The sequence below is a fragment of the Bos mutus genome, unplaced genomic scaffold, assembly GCF_027580195.1.
Source record: "Bos mutus isolate GX-2022 unplaced genomic scaffold, NWIPB_WYAK_1.1 CTG471, whole genome shotgun sequence".
In the NCBI taxonomy this organism is placed as follows: Eukaryota; Metazoa; Chordata; class Mammalia; order Artiodactyla; family Bovidae; genus Bos; species Bos mutus.
Genome location: NW_027219955.1, coordinates 30,049 through 52,565, shown reverse-complemented (window position 1 = coordinate 52,565; position 22,517 = coordinate 30,049). Strand labels below are relative to the sequence as shown.

The 22,517-nt window shown below is 42.8% G+C and overlaps 1 protein-coding gene across 1 annotated transcript; it reads left to right on the top strand.

Annotated features, from left to right (window-relative positions):
* The first annotated feature begins 1,632 nt into the window (after nucleotides 1-1,632).
* On the top strand, nucleotides 1,633-21,842 carry LOC102274913 (zinc finger protein 665). The gene is made up of 4 exons (XM_070367001.1): nucleotides 1,633-1,706; nucleotides 5,696-5,772; nucleotides 9,793-9,919; nucleotides 15,194-21,842. The coding sequence occupies exons 2-4, from the start codon at nucleotides 5,737-5,739 to the stop codon at nucleotides 16,939-16,941; spliced, it is 1,911 nt and encodes a 636-aa protein (XP_070223102.1). The 5' UTR covers nucleotides 1,633-1,706; nucleotides 5,696-5,736; the 3' UTR covers nucleotides 16,942-21,842.
* The last annotated feature ends 675 nt before the right edge of the window (nucleotides 21,843-22,517 follow it).

Here is a 22,517-nt window from a genome sequence, read left to right as displayed (position 1 = left end):
TGATTCCTTTCTGTGTAAAATCCTGACACACATAGTGCACAAAATATACAGTAAATTTTGGGGAAAATCATTTTAATTAAGACGACACTTAATAATTTTACAAATATCCTGAAATAAGTGTTCAGGAACTAGTTTAGAATTTCAACTTTCCAGACCGGTGATGGAGCTGGAGTTTTTTCTCCCGTGTTAGGGAGGCTTATTACTGTCCTTTTCTGGTTTATATGACCAGAGTAATAAATTGACTACAAAGACTCTTCATTTTAGGAGATTATTTTCAGTGATGCTAGGTACTTGTATCAGCACTAGAGTCCAAGAGAAATGTAGAATGGTAGCTGTGCTCTGTCGCCTCTGACTCTTTGAAACCCCATGGAGTGTAGCCTGCCAGGCTCCGCTGTCCATGGGATTTTCCAAGCAAGAATACTGGGGTGGGTTGCATTTCCTAATCCTGGGGGTCCTTGACTCAGGGATTGAAGCCCCATCTCTTGTAGCTCCTTCATTGGCAGGCAAATTCCCAACTGAGCCACTGGGGAGCCCTATTGTCTGATACTAGTGTAGAAAATTTTCTTTGAATTAAAGAAGTTGGTTTTTATTGGATGTTTTCCAGTCAGTGAAACCCAGTGGGGATAGGGCTGAATTTTGGACTGCTGACAAGTGTGGTGGATAGTGCTGTGTAATAGTGGGGAAAGATCCTAAGAGATTGGAGAATGTGAAGACATTTGAGGGATAAATTTACATGTTGTGCATTAAGGTTGATTGCCAGTGCTAGACTCAAGCCTGAGATGATTTTATGGGATGGGTGGGGCGAGGAGCAGTTATTGTTCTGTACCTCAGTCCTGTTCGGCTCTTGGCGACCCCATGGACTAAAGCAGCCAGGCTTCCCATCCTGCATCTCCTGGAGCGTGCTGAAACTTGTCCATCCAGTCGGTGATGCCATCCAACCATCTCGTCCTCTGTTGTCCCCCTTCTCCTCCTGCCTTCAGTCTTTTCTAGCCTCAGGAACTTTTCTGAGTCAGGTTTTCCCATCAGGTGGCCAACGTACTGGAGCTTCAGCTTCAGCCTCAGCCTCACTCCTTCGAATGAACATTCGGCACTAATTTCCTTTAGGATTGACTGGTTTGATCTCCGTGCAGTCCAAGGGACCCTCAAGACTCTTCTCCAGCACCACAATCCAAAAGCACCCGTTCTTCTATGCTGAGCCTTCTTTATGGACCAACTCTCACATCCCTACCTGACAACTGGAAGAACCATAGCTTTGAGTATAGGGACCCTTGTTGGCATAGTAATGCCATTTCTTTTTAACACTTTCTGGTTTTATCATAACTTTCCTTGCAAGGAGCAGGCCTGTTTTAATATTCTGGCTGCAGTCACCTTAAGAGGTGATTACAGGAAAAAAAAAAAAAAAGAAAGAGGTGATTACAGTAATGAATTGTTTCGCGCCGCCCCGCCCCGCCCCACCCACTGCCTCCGGAGGCCGGGCACCGCACGCCTCGAAGCCCCTCCTCACACTCCCGATGTCCCCACGCGTGTTCGGCTTTGCTCAACGCCCCGCCCCCCAACAACGCCCCGCCCCCAACAACGCCCCGCCCCCTGACGACCTGGCTCCTCTGAGTCCCCACCCCCAAGCCGCTCTGCCCTTTCACTGAGCGTGCGCGCAGAGTCCCAAACCCGGAAGCGGAGCGCGGCAAGTGGAGGTCTCTCAGCTCAGCGTGAGTATTTCTGTTTCTAATCGAACCTGCGCCTTCAGTCTCCTTTCCTCGTTACCCCGATTCTCAAGTTCGCTAGTGACTCTAAATCCCTGCGCCCGTTCCACCATCCCCAGCAAGTTCAGACGTCTTGGTGAGCGCCAAAGGGGCGCCTCCATTTTGCTTTAAAGTCGCTCTGAAGCCGCTTCCAGCTTTTGGTCCACAGAGATGCTGCGTTTCGCACCTCTTTCCTGCTTCACACCATTTCCTGACCCCTCTGCCCTTCCTACACCGCATACAATTCTCTTCGGCGAGGTGGGTTTATTAGCTCCGCGGTCCCTAGCCTCATCCTCTCGACCCCTGGCCGCGCCGACCGCCCCGACCTCTCCTCTCCCGGAGAGGCCGCGTTGTCTCCCGGGTCCTGGGATTCTGGAGAGCCCGCCCCGCTGCTGAGACCCCTTCTCTCCCAGCCCCTCTGTCCTCGCGTCTCCTCAGGCCGGTGTTTCTGCCCCGTAGGCTTTCTCTTCATAGTGACGTTGCCGTGACCGGTGTCGGGGGGAGGTGACCTGCGGCAGCCACGTGGCACCCGAGGTTCCGTCCCAAATTCCACCCGTTGCTGGTTGGCTTTTGCGGGAACCGGGCTTCTTAATCAGTCGCCATCCGTGTAAATAGTGGGCGAGGGGTTGTCAGGAGAAGCAGAGACAGCGACTCCTAGAGAAATAGAAAATGAAAAACATGAGGGAGGAGGGATGGCAATGAAGAGGATTGTGAGGAACTTGTGAAGAGACAACAGCATGAAAAACAATGGGCCTTGAAGGTAGAGGTTAGGGAAAAAGTTTAGAGAAAAGCAGGATTTCCTGAGAGTTAAAGGTGAGGAAGATAGGGAGGTGTTGTTCCGTCTCAGTCTTTGCGAACCCTGTTTCTTCCAGAGTTTGCTCAGATTCGTGTCCGTTGAGTCAGGGATGCTCTCTGACCATATCGTCCTCTGCCGCCCCCTTCTATAACCTTCAAGGGAGAGGGGTTGTGAATCAGGGGTCCCAAAGAGGGCGACAGTGGAGAGGCAGTTCACACAGAGAGCCCGCAAAGGGGATAGAAGAGTTGGGACCTTGACCTACAAACAATATCCTGCTGGGAGAGAAAGGGGGCTCCTAGAGGTTGGAGGAGCTGAGAAAGGAAGCTGAAAGGAAGCACAACCACTTGGGGGTGCCAGAGAGTTGGGAGAAAGGGAGGCCAGAGATGGAGGAAGAAAGGCTGAAATACAGGGAGATTGAGGATCACCAGGGAGGTTGGAGAGAAAGCATCTTGACGGTGAACAGATGGCAGAGAGAGGCCGGATGGGAGTCAGGGAAGAAGTAGAGAGGAGGACAGGCACAGCAGGAGAGCAGAGGGGAAGAGAAAGGGAGACGGAGAAAGAAGTAGGGAAACAGATAAACCAGATGAAGTGGAAACAACTATTGTGCAGGTGTGGCAGGGGACTAGATCCAGACGAGTGCTGAATTGATTGTATAAGAATTATTAAGTTGTGATACATTGATTTTTGGCTTTAAAATCTACTAAGTTTAAGACATTCTTTTTTAAATTATACAGATGAAAATGAGAATTGCAAAACTTCTGTCTGTGCATTTTGTAATTATCTGTATTAAAAGATAACATCCATGTGCAGAGGCTATAGAAGTTTAGGCTGCGGCAGTGTCTTGATTCTGTCAGAGGTGGATCAGCCCCTTTCCTTTTCCTGGTGTGGAGTAGAGCTTAAGAGTCACGACATAATTTAAGCAGTTAGTCTGATACTCCAATTTCCTCTCTTTTATGTGATCTCACATGTAGTGAGCTGAGTTGATCTGATGATGTTTCCCTCAGGTCCAAAAGTTGAGCAACAGTGACCCCTGAGATGATTGGCCAAATTGGGTGTGTGGCAGTTCTTGGAGGGACTGCCCAGTTAGTATTAGAATTTGAAATGGATCCCAGTCTTGCAACATGAAAAAGGACAATAGTAGGATGGAGGTGGGAGCATAGGCTCAGAAAGAGAATCATGAACCGTCTTCTGTGAATAAAGGTCGATGTGAAGGGAGGACTCTCACCTCTGCTGGCTTCCCTGTGTCCTCAGGGAAGCATCCTAACTCCTTAGGTGGCTCCCCAGCCCTTTGTCATCCTCAGGTCTCTGCCAGTGTCTCCAGCCCCATCCTGGGAGCTGACCCATTCTCATGGTCAGTCTGTCCTGGTCACATTCACTTAGTCCTTGTTCATAGACACCAAAACCTTCTCCGTCTCGGATCTTAGTTGCTAACGTCTAGCTTTGGTCATTGTATCACTGTTGCCCTTGCTCTTTCTCTTCGTCAGGTCTAGGCCAGAGAGGTCTCCCCATCTCCTTTGATATTTGCTGTCATGTTAACCAGATTTACTGCCTCTATATTAATCACCTTCATCAGAGATGGCCTTCTCCTTTGATTATTTGGAATGTTTCCTCTTTTCCCTTCATTGAAGGATGCCCCATTTTCCTCTTCCTTCCAGGATGTGTGCAACATCTCTCTTACAACATCTCACAGACTATGAATGTGTGTTTGGCTGAAGAATTCTCAGGGGAGATGGAGGTTACAGGGTAGGTGATGATGGTTCCCATATCTGTTCTGGACATTTCAACTCTAATTGATCCTTACCCCACGTGGAGACTTATTACTCAAAGCAAAAAGATGTGAGAGTCCTAAGAAGCCTGATCTAGTGTCTTGAGGCATCCCCATATTTTAGTCTGCAGTGTCACTGCTCACTGCAGCCCCCAGGTCTTCTAAGCTCTGTCCATCCAGGGGCCAGTGTCCATCTTGGACAGCAGCTTTGCCTTCCAGCAGCTCATCTGCCCATTGCAGCGGATGCTGAGTTTACTGTGGTTATCTTACATTTAGCTGTGAGCAGGTAGAACAGGAGCCAGTGAGATTGGGGCCTCTCTCATTTTGTGACTTCTTTATTGAACTCAGTTTGTGTATCTCTGAGCTACATAATGTCCACAGTCGCTGATAGGTTTTCCCAAGAGGACCAGGTTCTTCTTCTTCCATATTCAGTCCCAACGTCTTTGGATTTGCAGCTTGGGTGGATTTCTGTTGCAATACGCTCACCTAGTGGTCTCTGCTCTTTTTCAACCACGCATGGACAAGAGGTAGAAAAATGGGAGAAGGTGAAGGGAAGCTTCGTCGAGGTCTCCAGGAGGATTGTGAGAGCAAGAGTGGACCTTTTGATGAACCCAGTGAATGGGTGTGTGTGAGACAAGCGTTGTTGTGGGAGATGTTGGGCAAAAAGTACAGACTATGAGGTGTGAAATGAGTAAGTCCTGGGGAGGTATGTGCAGTATGCTGACCGTAGTTAATCCTATTCTGTTAGTGCATACTGGGAATTTGTCAGGAGAGTACATCGTCAGTGTTTTCACACACAGAACATGGGATTTTGGAGGTAATGGATGTGTTCGTTTGTGGATTGATAAATATTGCACGGTGTACACATATGTCACATGGTCACGTGGTGTATGGTATATGTACACATACCCCTTTAGTTAGTTGGTTCTCCCCCATCAGACACGCTCCTTGGGTTCTCATGTGGGGCCTTGCCCCAGGAATGTGCACAGAGGCGCAGATGATTCCAATTTGGATCCTGCATTGAGCACCAGGGCTCTTAGCCTCCACTTCTGAAACTGAGATCAGGCCCTGGGAGAGGGGAAGGCGCTCTGCCCTGAGTGGGGCTGGACCAGGGCCTGCTGTATGACCTGATGGGGATCGTGGGGTCACCAGAGGTGCCCCCTGCTGCTGTGTGCATGAGACCTCACCAGGAGGGGAGTGTGATCCGAGGGAAAGTGTGGGAAAGTCCCGTGTTGGACTCTGTGTGGGAATTGACCGTCCTGAGTCCCTCCTGAGACAGTGGCCATAGAAGGCTGTTCCACATGGTGAGGGCTTCCCTGTGTGTGGGGTTGGGGCTCAGGAAGGGGCTGTGTTGACTATAAGCATTAAACAGCATGCTTTCCACTTTCATGATAGACCTCTGAAAACTTGTGTTGCCTGAGGAAGAAGCCAAGAAGATGAAAGAAAATGTGTCAGGAATCCCTCTTTCTCAGGTAAGGTCATATTCTCAGTGGGTTCTCAGTCTGTCCTTCCTGAAATGCCCTTCTCTGGACTTGCTAATTGTGTCTGACTCTGAAGTGTCCTTTCTGACTCCTGTACATGCACACTCACCCGGGGCCTTCCCTCAGGGCCTATCATCTCCACTTAGATCCCGTCTCCCCATGATCTGGTGACCCAGCCCTTGTGAGGAGGCTCCCTTGGGCACCGTCCTAGGCAGGGCTTCTCACCCATGGGTTGGAGACGGGGTCTCAGTGCTGTTGGGCAGCAGGGATTGCTTAGGGCCCATCTGGATGTGCTGTCTGCTCTCTGTCAACGAGGGTAAAGAAGCTGCATGTGGAAGTCAGGTATTAGTGTGCACAATACTTGTTAAAATCTGGAAAAGAGGGGGAATTAGATCTGACTTTTTATAGTACATAAATGCTGGAGAGGGTGTGGAGAAAAGGGAACCCTCTTACACTGTTGGTGGGAGTGCAAACTAGTACAGCCACTATGGAGAACAGTGTGGAGATTCCTTAAAAAACTGGAAGTAGAACTGCTATATGACCCAGAAATCCCACTGCTGGGCATACACACCGAGGAAACCAGAATTGAAAGAGACACATGTACCCCAATGTTCATCGCAGCACTGTTTATAATAGCCAGGACATGGAAGCAACCTAGATGTCCATCAGCAGACACATGGGTAAGAAAGCTGTGGTACATATACACAATGGAATATTACTCAGCCATTAAAAAGAATACATTTGAATCAGTTCTAATGAGGTGGATGAAACTGGAGCCTATTATTACAGAGTGAAGTAAGCCAGGAAGAAAAACACCAATACAGTATACTAACATATATATAAAATTTAGAAAGATGGTAACAATAACTATGTGAGACAGCAAAAGAGACACAGATGTATAGAACAGTCTTTTGGACTCTGTGGGAGAAGGCGAATGTAGGATGATTTGAGAAAATAGCATTGAAACATGTATATTATCATATGTGAAACAGAATGCCAGTCCAGGTTTCATCCATGAGACAGGGCACTCAGGGCTGGTGCACTGGGAAGACCCAGAGGGATGGGATGGGAAGGGATGTGGGAAGGGGGTTCAGGATGGGGAACACATGTATACCCATGGCTGATTCATGTCCATGTATGATAAAACACTACAATATTGTAATTAGCCTCTAATTAAATAAATTTTTAAAAAATAATAAATAAAACTAAATGCACATCTCTTAAAAATCTTAGTGTTTGGCAATGGAATGGAAAGTTGAGAAAAAGACTTCAGGTCTATTGAGTGTTTCATTACCTTTTCTCATTTAAACTGAAATCAGGTTTACTAATTTTTTTTCTTTTTTTGGCTGCATGGTGAGCTTGGGTGGTCTTAGTTCTGTGAGTAGGGATTGAACCCAAAACCATGCAGTGGAAGTGTGGGATCTTAACCACTGGACCATCAGGGAATTCCCCAACTTTCCTAATGTTAATTAAATATTTCATTAATGGACTATAATAATAAAATTTTGATTATGTACTCATACACATACATAACTACATACCTCAAATTAAGGATAAAGTCACTTTTTTTTTTTAATATATTTTTTTTTGTTGTACTGGATCTTCGTTGCTTCAATGGCTTTTCCCTCATTCCGGCAAGTGGTGGCCACTCTCATTGCAGTGGGGGCTTCTCCTTGCATTGGCTTCTCTCATTTTGCAGCACAGGCTCTAGAGTGCACTGGTTTCAGTAGTTTCACCTGCTGGGCTCTAGAGCTCTGGCTCAGGAATTGAGACTCAGGGATCTAATTGCCCCTCAGCATGTGGGATCTTACCGGACCAGGCAACAAACCATGTTTCTTGCATTGGCCAGTGGGTTCTTTGCCATTGAGCCACCAGGGAAGCTTTGAAATTATTTTTAAACACAGGTGTTTTATACACATTAGAATAAATCTTCTGTATATTATGTTCTGCTTGTATTACTTTTTATTTTTTTGAACTAGTATCCTTTTATTTTTTTGAACTACAATAAGATAATGTTGAAGACTTCCCTGGTAGTACAGTTGATAATAATGTGGCTGCCAATGTAGGGTGCATGGGTTCTATCCCAGATCCAGGAAGATGCCTCAGAGCAACTAAGCCCATGTGCCACAACTACTGAGCCTGTACTCTAGAGCCCAGGAGCCATAACTCCTGAAGCCCGCACTGTCTAGAGCCTGTGCTCCAAAACAAGCGAAGCCACTGCAATGAGGAGCCAGGCACTGCAGCTGCAACTAGAGAAAGCCTGCTCACAGCAACGAAGGCCCAGCATAACCAAATAAGCTTTAAAAAAGACATAGAATGCTGATAAACTTATTGACGTACAACTGATTGATTTTTAATGTCCCAAAGATGCTGAAATATACAAGTAAAAGAAAATGGGAGTATCATCCCAGAATGTGTCAAAAGACAACTCTTTGGAGTACGAAATGGCCACCCTGGCAGGCTACCACGGGGTCGCAAATAGTCTGACACGGCTGAGCAATTGAACAACAGTGACCTTCACACACAACAGAGTGAGCTCAAAAAAACAAATCTAAACCTGTAACTTTCTTCCTACAGATTCTTCAGCGACTTCCAGTAGCTTTTGGAATAAAGTTCTAAACCCTAGACCTTGTAGAAATCAGCCTCTACCTGGCATCACCACTCTTTGTTCCCTGTGTCCCAGTCACACCGGCTGGCTTTCTGTTCACTAAATATCTTCATGCCTCAGAGCCAGCACTCAGGCTCTTCTCTCTGCTTACAAAACTCTTCCATTTCCCACCTTGCCAATCCTAAGTGTTTCTTCCTCACGGAGACCTCGTCTGTTTTCTTTATGTAGGTCAAGACTTTCTGTTGAATCTTGTCTTAGCACCAGGCCTATTTCAGAGCACATATAACAATAGTGATGTTAAAATTCTGGATGTAACTGGCTGGTTGGCTGCTGTATTGTAAGCTCCGTCATGTTCACTGCTGTATTCCCAACTTGGGACACAGAGTTGATTGTCACTAAATTTTGATTGAATGAAAGAAAAAAGACAACTGTTCTTGTTTCAGTCAGCTGTTTGTTTACATGTGCATGCAGGAGTGCATAAATATATAACTCCATGGTTTTTATTATAAAACATCATCTGATAAATATGCTTTATGCTTTGTAGCAGTTGCACTTGTATCTTAAGTGTATTTCATGACCTTAAGTTTTTTCTACCTCATCACATGAATGATGTAAATAGTAGTAAGATTACTGACATTGTGTGGATTAGCAGGCAGAGGGGGTGATTCTGTATAGTGATCATTTAACTGTTCCATTGCAGTTCAGCTTCCTTGAACTTGTTTCCTGTATTCTCTGGGAACTCTCTGTGGATGGTCTTTTACACTGTTACTTAACTGTTTATTTCCTTCAGTTCAGTTATCTCTCCCAGCCACCTGAACTCAAGTGCTGTTGCCTCATTTCTTAACTATTTAACTTGAGTAATTTCTTAGAGTGACAGAGTTTTCTCCTCAGTAAGGTGGACACAGATCTTTCTCTAATGTGCTGTTACGTTGATGAGAAGTTCATATGTGTAAAGAGTTTAGAGTAATGCTTAGTGTGTATGAAGTGTTGAGACACCTCTGGTCAGTGTGATGATGTCAGCCTCATCACAGTGTGTGTTCTTTTAAAGTCACTGTGGACTTTGTTGTCTCTGAAGACACCAGTCTTACTGTAACTCATCTAGATAGTGAATGTCACTCAGTGTGTTGAGTGTAACACTTCTGCATAGACAACCCACTGTTGATTGTAATTTGTTTTTCATGTCCACACATATGACAAATTTCATGTTGATTGGAGGATATCATCATCTTATGAAAAAACAGGAAATTAAATTAGACACCACCAATTTGCTCCAAATAGATTTGCATGGATCTATCAGAATATTATTACTTCAGCTGAATTGACCTTACCTGTTTCACTTCTCCTTTTCTGTGAAAATAAGAACCCTCCTCAGGGCCTGTTGGTGAAATGTGTTTTCATTTCAGACACAGTTGACCTTCAAGGATGTGTTCATAGATTTCACTCCCGAGGAGTGGGAATGTCTGGACCCTGCCCAGAGGACCTTGTACAAGGACGTGATGGTGGAGACCCTCAGGATCCTGCTGTCTATGGGTGAGGAGCACTTCCTTCCAAAGTGGTGATATACTTTGGGGTACCTCTGCATGTTTCCTCTATGTCTCTTGGGAGCCTCTGTTGTTCTTACTGAGATCAAAGCCTTGTTGACTCTCACATGTAAGCCTTCGTGATTGGCATTGGGAGTTCAAACTTGTCCTTTCTTCAGGTGATCCGCCCACTGTGTGATATACAAGGAGTTTTCCCCATGCTTGAGTGTTTATAAAGCTGATTTCAAACTTGTGAAGGATTGAACCCATGCCTCCTGTATTTGCAGGCATAGAGCCACCAGGATGTTAAGGAAATTAAATAAATAGTCTTGTTTAGGCTTCAAAACAAAGCAGTGCATTTCTCTGACCTTCCTTCTAACCTGTCTGGACACACCCTGACTGTGAGTGTGTGACTCACACACTCTGCTTGCTGTGAGTGCAAGGCTTGTGGCACCATAAATAAGTTAGGGGACAAATCTTGAGTTTGTTCAGCCCTTGGAGGTGCTCTGACCAACCAAGCCCCAGGCTTAGCAGCATCCAAGTTTTATAAGACAAAACAAACAGCATTAAGGTGAAACCAGAGCTGCTGTTTCCTCACAGATTGATGATGATATCAGTTCATGTCCTGGGATTATAAGCAGTAACCTCAAACTGCAATCTTTGAAGTCTCACCCATGGAGTGGACACACTGCCTGGGACATTTTCCCAATTGAGACTCCAGATGTGCTGTGTCCTGGGACTTCCCAGCACTGTTTGAGTCTGGATCTTGGTCAGAAGCCAATTTGATGATGTATCCTCTGCTGTTTCTATTTCTCTTTGCTTTAAATGGTAGTATATTGAGAGTCAGCTAGATAATTCTATCTATATTATGTATTATTTATTTGTATAGGGATTCCGTGGTTTCTCAGATGGCAGAGAGTCTGTGTGCAATGCACAGACCCGTATTTGATCCCTGGGTTGGGAAGATCACCTGTAGAAGGAAATGGCAACCCACTCCAGTATTCTTGCCTTGAAAACTTCGTGGCTGGTTGAGCCTGGTGGGCTACAGTCCATGGGGTCACTAAGGGTCAGACATGAGTGAACACCTTCACTTTCACTTTTTTCATTTGTATAGCACACATGGCTTATTTTATTAATAAATCCTTTGACCCTGAGATGAATGTGAAAACTTTTGGCAAAACATTAATTGGTGCTGTGAGTAGGATTTGTGAGACAAAATGCCACTCTGTAGGAAAAGAAGAGATTAAGATTGATGAAGTTTTTATCCCAAGATGAAAGTTCATCTTTACTCATTAGCTAATAAATGGGATGTATTCACTGGATTATGTGAGAATTGGGACCTTAAATTCAGTGGGCTGAACCCTTAGAAGTTACTGAATGTTCGTGACTCTCGCCCCTTGAGAAAGGATAGGAATCTGCTCTGCTGGATGAGAGGCTGGATCTTCCTCTCTCCTAGTGTGAAGTACATAAGGCTAACTTAAAATTGTCTGAAGAGAAGTTACAAGTGGAAACAGAATTATGTGATTAGTGAGGATGATTGTCCACATTACAATGTCAAATTATATTTTAGCTGATCAAATCTTCAGTTTTTAGGTTGGCTCTCTATTGAGCTGGCCCACAGCTCCAATAGTGTCGCCTACTGCCCTTTCTCTCTCCATTCTCTGTCCTGTTGTGGACTTTCACGCCTCCCAGCCCTTCTGTCTCCCTCTTTTATCAGCTAGTCCGCTTCTACTCCCCCTGCCTCTCAGTGGGGAGGATGAACCCAGCTTCCCCCACTCCTACCCCCACTCTAGGAAGTTTCTTTACCCTTCAGATTCTTCTGATCAAACCAATACCCCCGTCTCCCCAGAGCGAAAATCCAAGATTCTTATCAGCCCATCTGTCCCTGTTATCACAGTCAATTTGAGCACGATTTGGTCAGTATTTTAGCCATGAAGCTATGACTGTAGAAAGGAAAGTAGCTTTTTTGATACAGGATGGCCTTGCTATTCTTTAGACTCTGGAGAAAACATAACTCCTATGAGTCTACTGCCTTTATTTGTCAAATTGGAATATTAGTGCTGTTAGGTTGCGTAGAATATTGCCTCTTTTACAGGAAAGATCAGGAATTTTTTTTTTTTTGGCTGCAGCATGCGACAGGCAGTTGCATCTTAGTTCCCCATCCATGGACGGAATCTGCGCCCCTACAGTGGAAGCACAGAGTCCTAGCCATTAGAGCACCAGGGACTTTCCCTCAAAGATTACTTTTGGGTAAAAATACATTAACTTTTTGTCATGCTTATTGTGACATGTCCCTTTGTCTACATTACATCATGTATGTTGTTAATTTGCATTTTATTCCTGACAGTGTTATCTCTGACTCTGGGTAGTAAGTTTTCAAAGTATATTCCTTTCTTGTGATAAGAATACATTTTTAAAATAATTTATTTTTTATTCATTTTTGGTTGTGCTGGGTCTTCGTTGTGATTCAGGCTTCTCTGTACTTCTGGCAAGCAGGGTCTACTCTCTGGTTACAATGCACAGGCTTCTCACTGCAGTGCCTTCTCTTGTTGCAGTATGTGGGCTCTAGGTGCCCAGGCTTCAGTAGTTACAGGTGCCAGGCTCTAGAGCATAGGCTTAGCTGCTCCGAGACCAGCACTTGAACCTATAGGCCCTGCATTGGCAGGTGCATTCTTTACCCCTGAGCCACCAGGGAACCCCAAAGCATGTTCCTTCACATGTATGTTGGGGCCAGTGAACTGGATAAGTTAAGGTTACTGTATAGATATGGAATGGCTGTATTGAATGGCTGTTGTGTAAGTAGAGAATATTTCATTTACTAATTTTTTTAATTTAGAGATGATGGTCTTTCTGAATGTATTATCCAATGTAACTGGTATGAACTACTTGTTAATGTCATAAAATGGCCTATATGTCAATATACTGATAGATTTATAACAGATATTTATAAAAGTGTGTTTTGTTTTGGTTTTAAATCATATGAGGGAACTCCCTGGTGGTCCAGTGGCTAGAATTCAGCACTTTTAACTACTTGGGCCTAGGTTTACTCCCTGGTCATGGAATTAAAATCCCACAAGGGACGTGGTATGACCCCCCCAAAAAAATTGTTTTAAATGAATCCTTTATTTCCTAATGCTGTGTTTCTTGTGCAACTGTAAACTGCCCTTTTGTTCCTTTTTTTGTTCCATCACTAAGTCATGTTTGAAACTTTGCAACCCCATGAACTACAGCACTCCAGGCTTCCCTGTGCTTCACTATTTCCCTGAGTTTGCTCAAACTCATGTCCATTGAGTCAGTGATACCATCCTACCATCTCATCCTCTGTTGCCCCCTTTTCTTTCTGCCCTTGACCTTCCCCAGCATCAGGGTCTTTTCCAGTGAGTCATCTCTTTACATCAAGGAGTCTATGTATTAGACCTTCAGCTTCAGCATCAGCCCTTCCAATGAATATTCAGGGTTGACTTCCTTCAGGGCTGACTGGTTTTATCTCCTTGCAGTCCAAGGGACTCTCAAGAGCCTTCTCCAGCACCACAGTTCGAAATCATCAATTCTTTGGCACTCAGCCGTCTTTATGATTCGACTCTCACATCCATACATGATGACTGGAAAAACCATAGCTTTGATGTTGGCAAAAGTGATGTCTCTGCTTGTTAATATGCTCTCTAGGTATGTCATATCTTTTCTTCCAAGGAGTAAGCATCTTTTAATTTCATAGCTGCAGTCACCATCCATGGTGATTTTTGAGCCCAAGAACATAAAATCTGGCACTGTTTCCTTTTTTTCCCCATCTATTTGCCATCAAGTGATAGGACCAGATGCCATGGTCTTAGTGTTTTGAATGTTGAGTTTTAAGCCAACTTTTTTTACTGTCTTCTTTCACCCCATCAAGAGGCTGTTTAATTCCTCTTTGCTCTCTGCCATTAAAGTAGATTCATATGCATATCTGAGATTGTTGATACTCCCCTGAAAATCTTGATTCCAGCTTGTGTTTAATCCAACCCGGCATTTTGCATGATGTACTCTGCATATAAGTTAAATAAGCAGGGTGACAATATACAGCCTTTACATACTGCTTTCCCAGTTTTGAACCAGTTAGTTGTTCCATGTCCGGTTCTAATTTTTGCTTCTTGTCCTGCATACAGGTTTCTCAGGAGACAGGTAAGTTGGGTATTTCCATCTCTTTAAGAAACTGCTCTTTATTTTTTACATTATTCATTATTTAGTTTCTTTTGGATTATTTACCATTACAATATATTGTCTAGTCTTTGCATGCATACTTAGTCTTTCAGAGGTATTGGACTCTTTGTGACCCCATGGACTGTAGCCTGCCAGGCTTCTCTGTCCATGGAATTTCTTTCAGGCAAGAATACTGGAGTGGGTTGTCATTTCTGTCTCCAGAAGTTCATCCAGATCCAGGGATTGAATTCTAGTCTTTTGCATCTCCTGTAGTGGCAGGTGGATTATTTACCACTGAGAAACCTGCGAAGCCCTGTCTGTTCTTTAGTATGTAATTATGTATAAATATGTGTATATTGTGTATAATGTATTTTTTTCCTCCTCAATTATGAGACAGTAGTATGTTTACTACCAATTAAAGCCAAATAGAGTGTGCTTTGGGGTCATGGTGTGATAATACCCTTTTCTTTGAGAGCTGACATAGATTTGAACTATATGAATGTTTTTGTCATTGTGTATTTGAAACTAGCCTACTGTAAAATTAATTTGAATTACAGGTGATCACTCTTTTTTAACTTTTAAAATTTTATTTATTTATTTGGCTGTGCTGGGTCTTGGTTGCTGCACGAGGTTTTCTCTATTTGTATAGAGCAGGTGCTACTCTATAGTGCGATGTGTGAGCCTGTCATTGCCTTGTCTTCTCTTATTTTGGAACACAGGCTCTAGGTTGTGATGGCTTGTGTAGTTGTAGTATATGGGCTCAATAGTTGTAGCTCCCAGGCTCCCAAGCATAGGCTTAATAGTTGTAGCTCATGGGCTTAGTTGCTGCACAGCATGTGGGATCTTCCCAGGTGAGAGATTGAATCCATGTTTCCTGCATTGGCAGGCGGATTCTTTTCCACTGAGCTACCAGGGAAGCCTGATTACTCTTTCTTTATTAAACACTATTCCTTTAGTGTTTCTTTTATTTTGAAAATCATCACTGGGAAGATTCATAATTCTGTTCAGGATGGGTATCACTTTTGGTGTAAGATCATGTGTTCAACATGAAAGAATTTATTTATGAATTATAATTAATAGGATACCTATGGTTCTTTATATCTTGTAGATATGTCTCATACACATATAAGCCAGAAATTACCGACAAAAGTAAACAGTGATAAAGGAGAAGTATTTCACACAGTGATGTTGGGAAGACCTGAAAGCCGTGAAATCACAGATTTTTTCCTCAGAGAGATCCAGGAAAATTTGCATGAATTTGAGTGTCAGGGGAGAGATGATGAAAGAAATTACAAAGGAATGTCTATAACCCAGATCAAAAATCTCACTAACGAAATTGATCGGCACAGTAGAATTGCAGTGGGAAATAAGCATGTTGAAAATAGGCACGGATTAAGCTTTCAAGATGAACTGCCGATACTTCAACCTGAAGGGAAAACATTTGAATGTATTCAAGCTCTGAGGAGTATCAACAGTAGCACCTCAGATTTACCACTTCAGAGAACTCCTAGTTTCTGCACCAGCATTTCTGATATATGTGAGAGTGCTGTTATGCACCCTTCAGTACTGGCACAAGACCAGGAAGCACACACAGGAAAACCTTACAAATGTACTGAGTGTGTCATGACCTTTGTTCAGGACTCAGAACTCCCTGGACATCAAAGGATCCATAGAGAGAAACCATATAAATGTGATGTATGTGGAAAGGCCTTTAGTCAAAATGCAAGACCTATAGTTCATCGGAGAATTCATACTGAAGAGAAACCCTATAAATGTAATGAATATAACAAAGCTCTCAGTGCACATTCAGCCTTTACTGACCATCAAGCAGGTCATACAGGGGAGAAACCATATAAATGTAATTTATGTGGCAAAGCCTTCAGTCACATGTCGTATTTTACAGTTCACTGGAGAATTCATACTGGATATAAACCTTACATATGTAATGAGTGTGGCAAAGCTTTTAGTGCATATTCAGACTTAACTAGACATCAAGCAGTTCATACAGGAGAGAAACCATATAAATGTGACATATGTGGAAAAGCCTTTAGTCAAAATGCAACACTTACAGTTCATAGGAGAATTCATACTGGAGAGAAACCATATAAATGTGATATATGTGGCCGGTGCTTTACTCGAAATGCACACCTTGGGATTCATCGGAGAATTCATACTGGAGAGAAACCATATAAATGTGATGAGTGTGGAAAAGCTTTTAGTGCACGTTCAGACTTAAGTAAACATCAAGCACTTCATACAGGAGAGAAACCATATACATGTAATTTATGTGGCAAAGGCTTCAGTCTCAGGTCTTATTTTACACTCCATTGGAGAATTCATACTGGAGAGAAACCATATCAGTGTGATGTATGTGGCCAGTGCTTTAGTCGAAATTCATACCTTAGGAATCATCGGAGAATTCATACTGGAGAGAAACCCTACAAATGTAATGAGTGTGGCAAAGCGTTCAGTCAGAGTTCAGGCCTTATAACTCATCAGAGAATTCATGCTTTAGAGAAACCATATAAATGTGATGAGTGTGGCAAAACTTTTAGTGCACATCCAGACTTAACTAAACATCAAACAGTTCACACAGGAGAGAATCCATATAAATGTAATTTATGTGGCAAAGCCTTCAGGTACAGGGCTTCCTTTGCAGTTCATCACAGAACTCATACTGGAGAGAAACCATACAAATGTGATGAGTGTGGCAAAGCTTATAGTGCACGTTCAACCTATATTTACCATCAAGCAATACATACAGGAGAGAAACCATATAAATGTACTTTGTGTGGCACAGCCTTCAGGTACAAGACCGACTTTTCAGTTCATCAAATAATTCATAATGGAGAGTAACCTTACAAATGTCCTGAGTGTGGCAAAGTCTTTAGTCAGAGTTTAGTCCTTACAGTCAATCAGAGGGTTCATACAAAAGAGAAACCATGTAAATATGATACGTGTGCCTTACTCAAATTGCACACCTTGGAATTAATTGGAGAATTCATACTGGAGAAGAATCTCACAAATGTAATGAGTGGCAAAGCCTTTAGTGCATGTTCAGCCTTAACTGACCATTAGGCAGTTCATACAGGAGAGAAACCATAGACATGTAATTTATATGCAAAGCCTTCAGTCACAGGAATCACTTTTCAGATCTTCTGAGAATCCATACTACAGTGAAAACTTACAAATGTGATGAATGAAGTAAAGCATATCATCTGTTTGACCCTCAGAAAAGTCACACTGGAGGAAAACCACACAAATGTGTTGTATGTGGCAAAGCTTTGATTCTATGTTCAGACTTAAGTAACCATGAGGTAATTAATTCTGAATTGAGATCTACCCACATCGTGAATGTGGCAGGTGTTTTGGAAGGCATTCATTTCTTACAAAGCAAGAGAAAATTCATGCTGGAGAGAAGCCATACATTTAGAGTGCAGTCAATCTTAAGTGGCCAGAAGGTAATTCTTATGGAGGGAACCATATAAATGTAATGTGTGGCCGGGTCTTCAGTAACAGGCCTCATCATTCACATCATCAGAGAATTCATAATGCAGAGACACCTTACAAACATAAGGTGGGGCACAAACTGGAACGTACTTTACAAATGCATTGGGGGTGGAAAAAGTTTCACCTTGAGTTGGATGCATTTGACAACAAGAGTTCATAATGAAGAGGAGTCATGGAAATGTGTGGGCAAGGGCTTTATCCAGGCTCCACGTGCACTAGACCTCAAATTACACGTCTTTCAGAGAAACTACACAGATATAATGTGCACACTAAAACTTTAACCCTAAGTTCAAATCTGTGAAACATGAAAGAATTTATATTGGAGAGCAAGCTTGTACAGGTAATGAATGTTGTATAGTATTTTTCATCAGATATTCACACTTTGGGCATAATGAGGTAATTTATGCAGATCAGAAACTGAACAGATATACTGAATGTGAAAACACTTCTAAAAAAACCAGTATGTCTTCAAGATTCACCAAGAAATTCATATTGGGGAGAATCCTTATAGATATAATGAATTTGCTAAGTTTTTAGACCAGTTCTTACAGCAGGCCACACATCAGACAATTCATATTAGGAATAAATAAATCTTTAGTTCTCCAACATTAACCTCCAATACTGTTGCAGAATAATTATATTAAATATGTTGAAACTTATGGCATGAGGTGTATATTAAATATGTTGAAACTGAAGGACATGTAGGAAGATAGCCCAATATCTTCAGTGTGTAAAGTATTTAATTAGTGGAGTTTTCTTGAGAAGGCCATATTACTATTGAGAGGGTAACAGGCAGGAAGGCCAGGGGTCTCCAAACGGAGGAAATAAGCTGCAAGTGTCAGACATTTTTATCTCTTTTAAGCAGCAGGAGGAAACAAACAAGTGATATTTTTTTCCTTCTCTATACAAATTTAAAAGGTTTCCCTTAAAATACTGAGTTGCTATAATGACACCTGGTTTCACCTGAAGTTAACTATTCTCAAACCTTGAGTTAACCAATGCATTTTTCTTATGGAAATGTTTGTCTTAAGCTATGTTAATGTACTGTGCGTTTACCCCAGACTCTGTCTTCAAGTCGGTTCTGCCTAATGGCTCAGAACCTACTTGACAAACCAGTGTGTTATACTCAGATATTGTTCCCCTAATCTATGTAAACGAAACTATTTGTATAGTATTCTGCCCTTTCTACAAGATTCAAGTCAATCGTTTTATGGCTCGGGATGACTCATCTGGTGCCAGGATTATCCCAAAATACATCTTATGGATGAGGGGCCTGGTGCCATTCTGAGTTTTAAGACATTCCTTTCTTTCATTAACAGACTGCTGGTGACTATATAACATCCAGCTGAAGAGTAGCAGGGGGGTACTCTTTCTGCCCCCTTCTGATGCCTATGTCAGAAGGTTTCTGTATCTCCTTTATACTTTAATAAAACTTTATTACACAAAAGCTCTGAGCGATCAAGCCTTGTCTCTGGCCCCGGATTGGATTCTTCTCCTCCAGAGGCCAAGAACCCCGGGGTCTTTTCGTGGTTCAGCAACAGCCTTTCACTATGACTTTTCTGCAGTAGTTTGAAAACCTGTAGCTTTCTTACAGGGCCTTTCATGATGGTCTCTGCAGAGGAATTAGTAAGACGAAGAGGCTAACCTGATTAAGTGTGGTTCATTCATATCCATCTTTCCTGAGAAAACAGGGACACTGAATTATTCAATTCACTGTTGTGTGAATTGGCATCAGGTAAGGGCAGAGAATAATGTAAAACTGTGCCATAACTTATCATGCTTGTTATGTTCAGGGCACCCTTCCATACATAGACCACAGCGTGTTGTAGGACTGGGTGCTATACTATCTGACCATTGAGAGAGCAGTTATCTGAGTGGAAATTTAATCAAAAGAAATCAAATAGTATGTATATGTGTATGATTGACATTTAACTGCTGCCATTACCATTTGCTACTGTTTTATTCAGAATGTATCATGGATGTCCTCTTGATTCATAAAATGTAATCACTTTCTCCACAACCCTGGATGAATCATGTTCTTCCCACCAACAGGGTTTTATCCAACCTCAGTATTTTGTAACATATGGTAACAATGCAGTGTTAGGCTCTTGGGGCTGAAACAATCTATGAGAATTGCTTTCCACAATGGAACCAAAGATCACGCACTTTGGGAATTACATATTCATAATTTGCACTTGAGTTACTCTGCTTCAGAACATTCAGACAGCTGTAATTTAAATACCATAGCAGTGCATTTTCAGACTCAAAATATATTTAAATAGAAAAACTGTGGCGTTCCCCAGCAGTCCAGTGGTTCAAACTCTACACTTCACTGCAGAGGGGACAGATTTGATTCATGGTCAGGAAAGTAAGATTCTGCAAGATGCCAGGAAGCCCGCCCCACCCCCCACCCCCCCACCAAAAAAAAAGTACAAAAATTTGAACTTAGAAATTTTAAAGATCTAATTGAAGTTGAATGTTTCATGAATCAGGCGGCACCCTATCTAGTTCATTCAGAGGTGCTCAAAGGAACTGTGCAACATGGAAGGCTTCCGTAGGTAGAAACTAGATAGGACAAGAAAATTATTTGCAAACATATTGCTTCAGGTTTGGTCTCCTGTGCAGGGGTGTAGGCAGGAGGAGGGTGTAGCCAGTGTCTTGCCCTGCAGATTACTGCACTAGTGTCCTGAAATTCCAGTCAGTGACTCCTGGTCACATTTTTAAGCAGGCAGACACCGCAGTGAAGTGTTGATTTGCCCTCCTGGAGGCAGTGGCTCCACCTTGGGCCTGTCTCTTCTTTTTAACACAGCCTGAACCTTGTGATGCATCAGTGAGTGTGCCCTGTATGAATAGGTGTCTTCATGTTCTTTCTGTATTGCTTGACATGAAGAGTTCAGTCATGAAGGTGTGTCGAACTCTGTGACCCATGGACTGTAGCCCGCCAGTCTCCTCTGTGGAATTTCCCAGGCAAGAATACTGGCGTGGGTTGCCATTTCCTCCTCCAGAGGATCTTCTTGACCCGGGGATCAAACCTTTGTCTCCTTCATTGATAGGCAGACTCTTTACTGCTGAGCCAGCTGGGAAGCCCCAAATAACAAGGTGAGTCTTTAAATTTTAATGATAGATATTCTAAATCTAGTATCAAGGCAGGAAAATGAAAAATACCCATTTTTGAAATGTCATTTGTACCACTCTACCTGAAAGTGAGAGATAAAGGCTTGTAGATGGGAAATTATTTTAAAATTTTATTATGTAAACTTTTTTAGGTTTGTTTTGAAAGACATGAAACAGTTTTTTCTTACTATCTTCAATTTTTACTTTTTTATTTCCACACATAAATGTTCAGTAAAGATCACTCTAATGTAATGACTTCCTTCACTCTTATGATAACTTCACAAACATAGCCATGTGTATTCTTAATTTCTCAGCCACTGTGCAGCAAGGCAAGGCCATGAGACCAGTTTTGCCAAATACAGTGTGAGTGCAAGTGATGCATTACTCATCTGAATGATGTTATAAATAAATCACCCAGGCAACTCCCTGGTGAACCAATGGTTTGATTTATGTGCTTTCACTGCCTGGAGGGCCTGAATTCAAGCTTTGGTCAGGGAACTAACATTCTGCAAGCTGCATGGCATGTCCAAAAAAAAAAAAATCACTAAGACCCTTTGTCAATCTCCAACTGGATTAATTGACCCAAATGTGGCCTAGCTATTGCTCCAAGCAATTACTGATGCAATATCAGTGTAGTTTTCTACCAGCCTGTAAATTGTTTTTTTTAACTTAAGGTCTGTTTAATGTGAGGATGATTCACTTGTTTATTTTGGGCTGTGCTGGGTCTTATTTGTTGGGCTCAGGGCTGCTCTCCAGTGGTGCTCGGGCCTCTCATTGTGGTGACTTTTCTTGTTGCAGAGCACGGATCTAGGTCATGTGGGCTCAATAGTTGTGATGCTTGGACTTAGCTGCCCTGTGATATATGATGTCTTCCTGGACCAGGGAGTTAACCTGTGTCCCCTGACAGGTGGATTCCTAACCACTGGACCCACAACAAAGTCTCTTATCTAATGTTTGTATAGGCACCTGTGAGATCCATTGAGGGGAAGCTGAAACCACAAATTCTCCCAGACTGAATGTTTTGTTTGTTTCTTTGGTTTTAAATTACGGGGGTTCTTAAGGTTAACCATTATATGTCTTTGTAGTCACCTTTTAATTTGATCTTTTCAGAAATACAAATAAAACTATTTATAAGAAAGCTGTTTCTGTGTGTGTGTGTGTCTGTGTGTGTGTTTGTGCGTGGGCGTGCACGTGCGCACTAGGTCACTTCAGTCCTGTCTGACTCTTTGCGACCCTAAGGACTGTGGCCTCCCAGGCTCCTCTGCCCTTTTGTCTCCTGCACTGGCAGGCATTCTTTACTACTAGTGCCTCCTGGGAAGCCGAAAGCTGTTGCTAATGAGCTCTAAAAAATGTCACAGTTTAGAGGTTTCTCTTATTTAAAGGATCCACCATCTGGCTATTGAGAAGTAATAGCCCAACAGCCCCTCAAGGCGATAAGACATGTCACCACAAGAGGGTGCAAAGAATGGACCTTCAAAATAGTCTAAGAAAGTGAAAGCCCTTGTCCAAGCAGACAAAAGGAAGGTTAAAATAATGGCAGGGACCATTAATGGCTGGGACCCCTTATGACAAATTCCCCTGAGAGCTGGTCCAGTCTATTTGGCTGCCAAATATAACCCTGTGTGTACCTTCCAGACCAAGTTCTCAAAACAGAACAAAATGCCTAAAAAGATCGGGTAGAACATTGATATCACAAAGGTACAAGGAGAGAAATGCAGGTTCCTCTTGGAAGGACTTAATCATTTAGGGTCAGAATTCTGAAAAGATGTTTCACAAAACTGGCTTTCTGTAGCCAGTTTTGGAATGTC

Bases quoted from the DNA above. Each gene is read 5' to 3' on its own strand.
- LOC102274913 (XM_070367001.1), top strand. From the start codon at position 5,737: ATGAAAGAAAATGTGTCAGGAATCCCTCTTTCTCAG. The intron at 5,773-9,792 runs GTAAGGTCATAT...TTTTCATTTCAG, and splicing joins CAGGAATCCCTCTTTCTCAG to ACACAGTTGACCTTCAAGGA. The intron at 9,920-15,193 runs GTGAGGAGCACT...TATATCTTGTAG, and splicing joins CAGGATCCTGCTGTCTATGG to ATATGTCTCATACACATATA.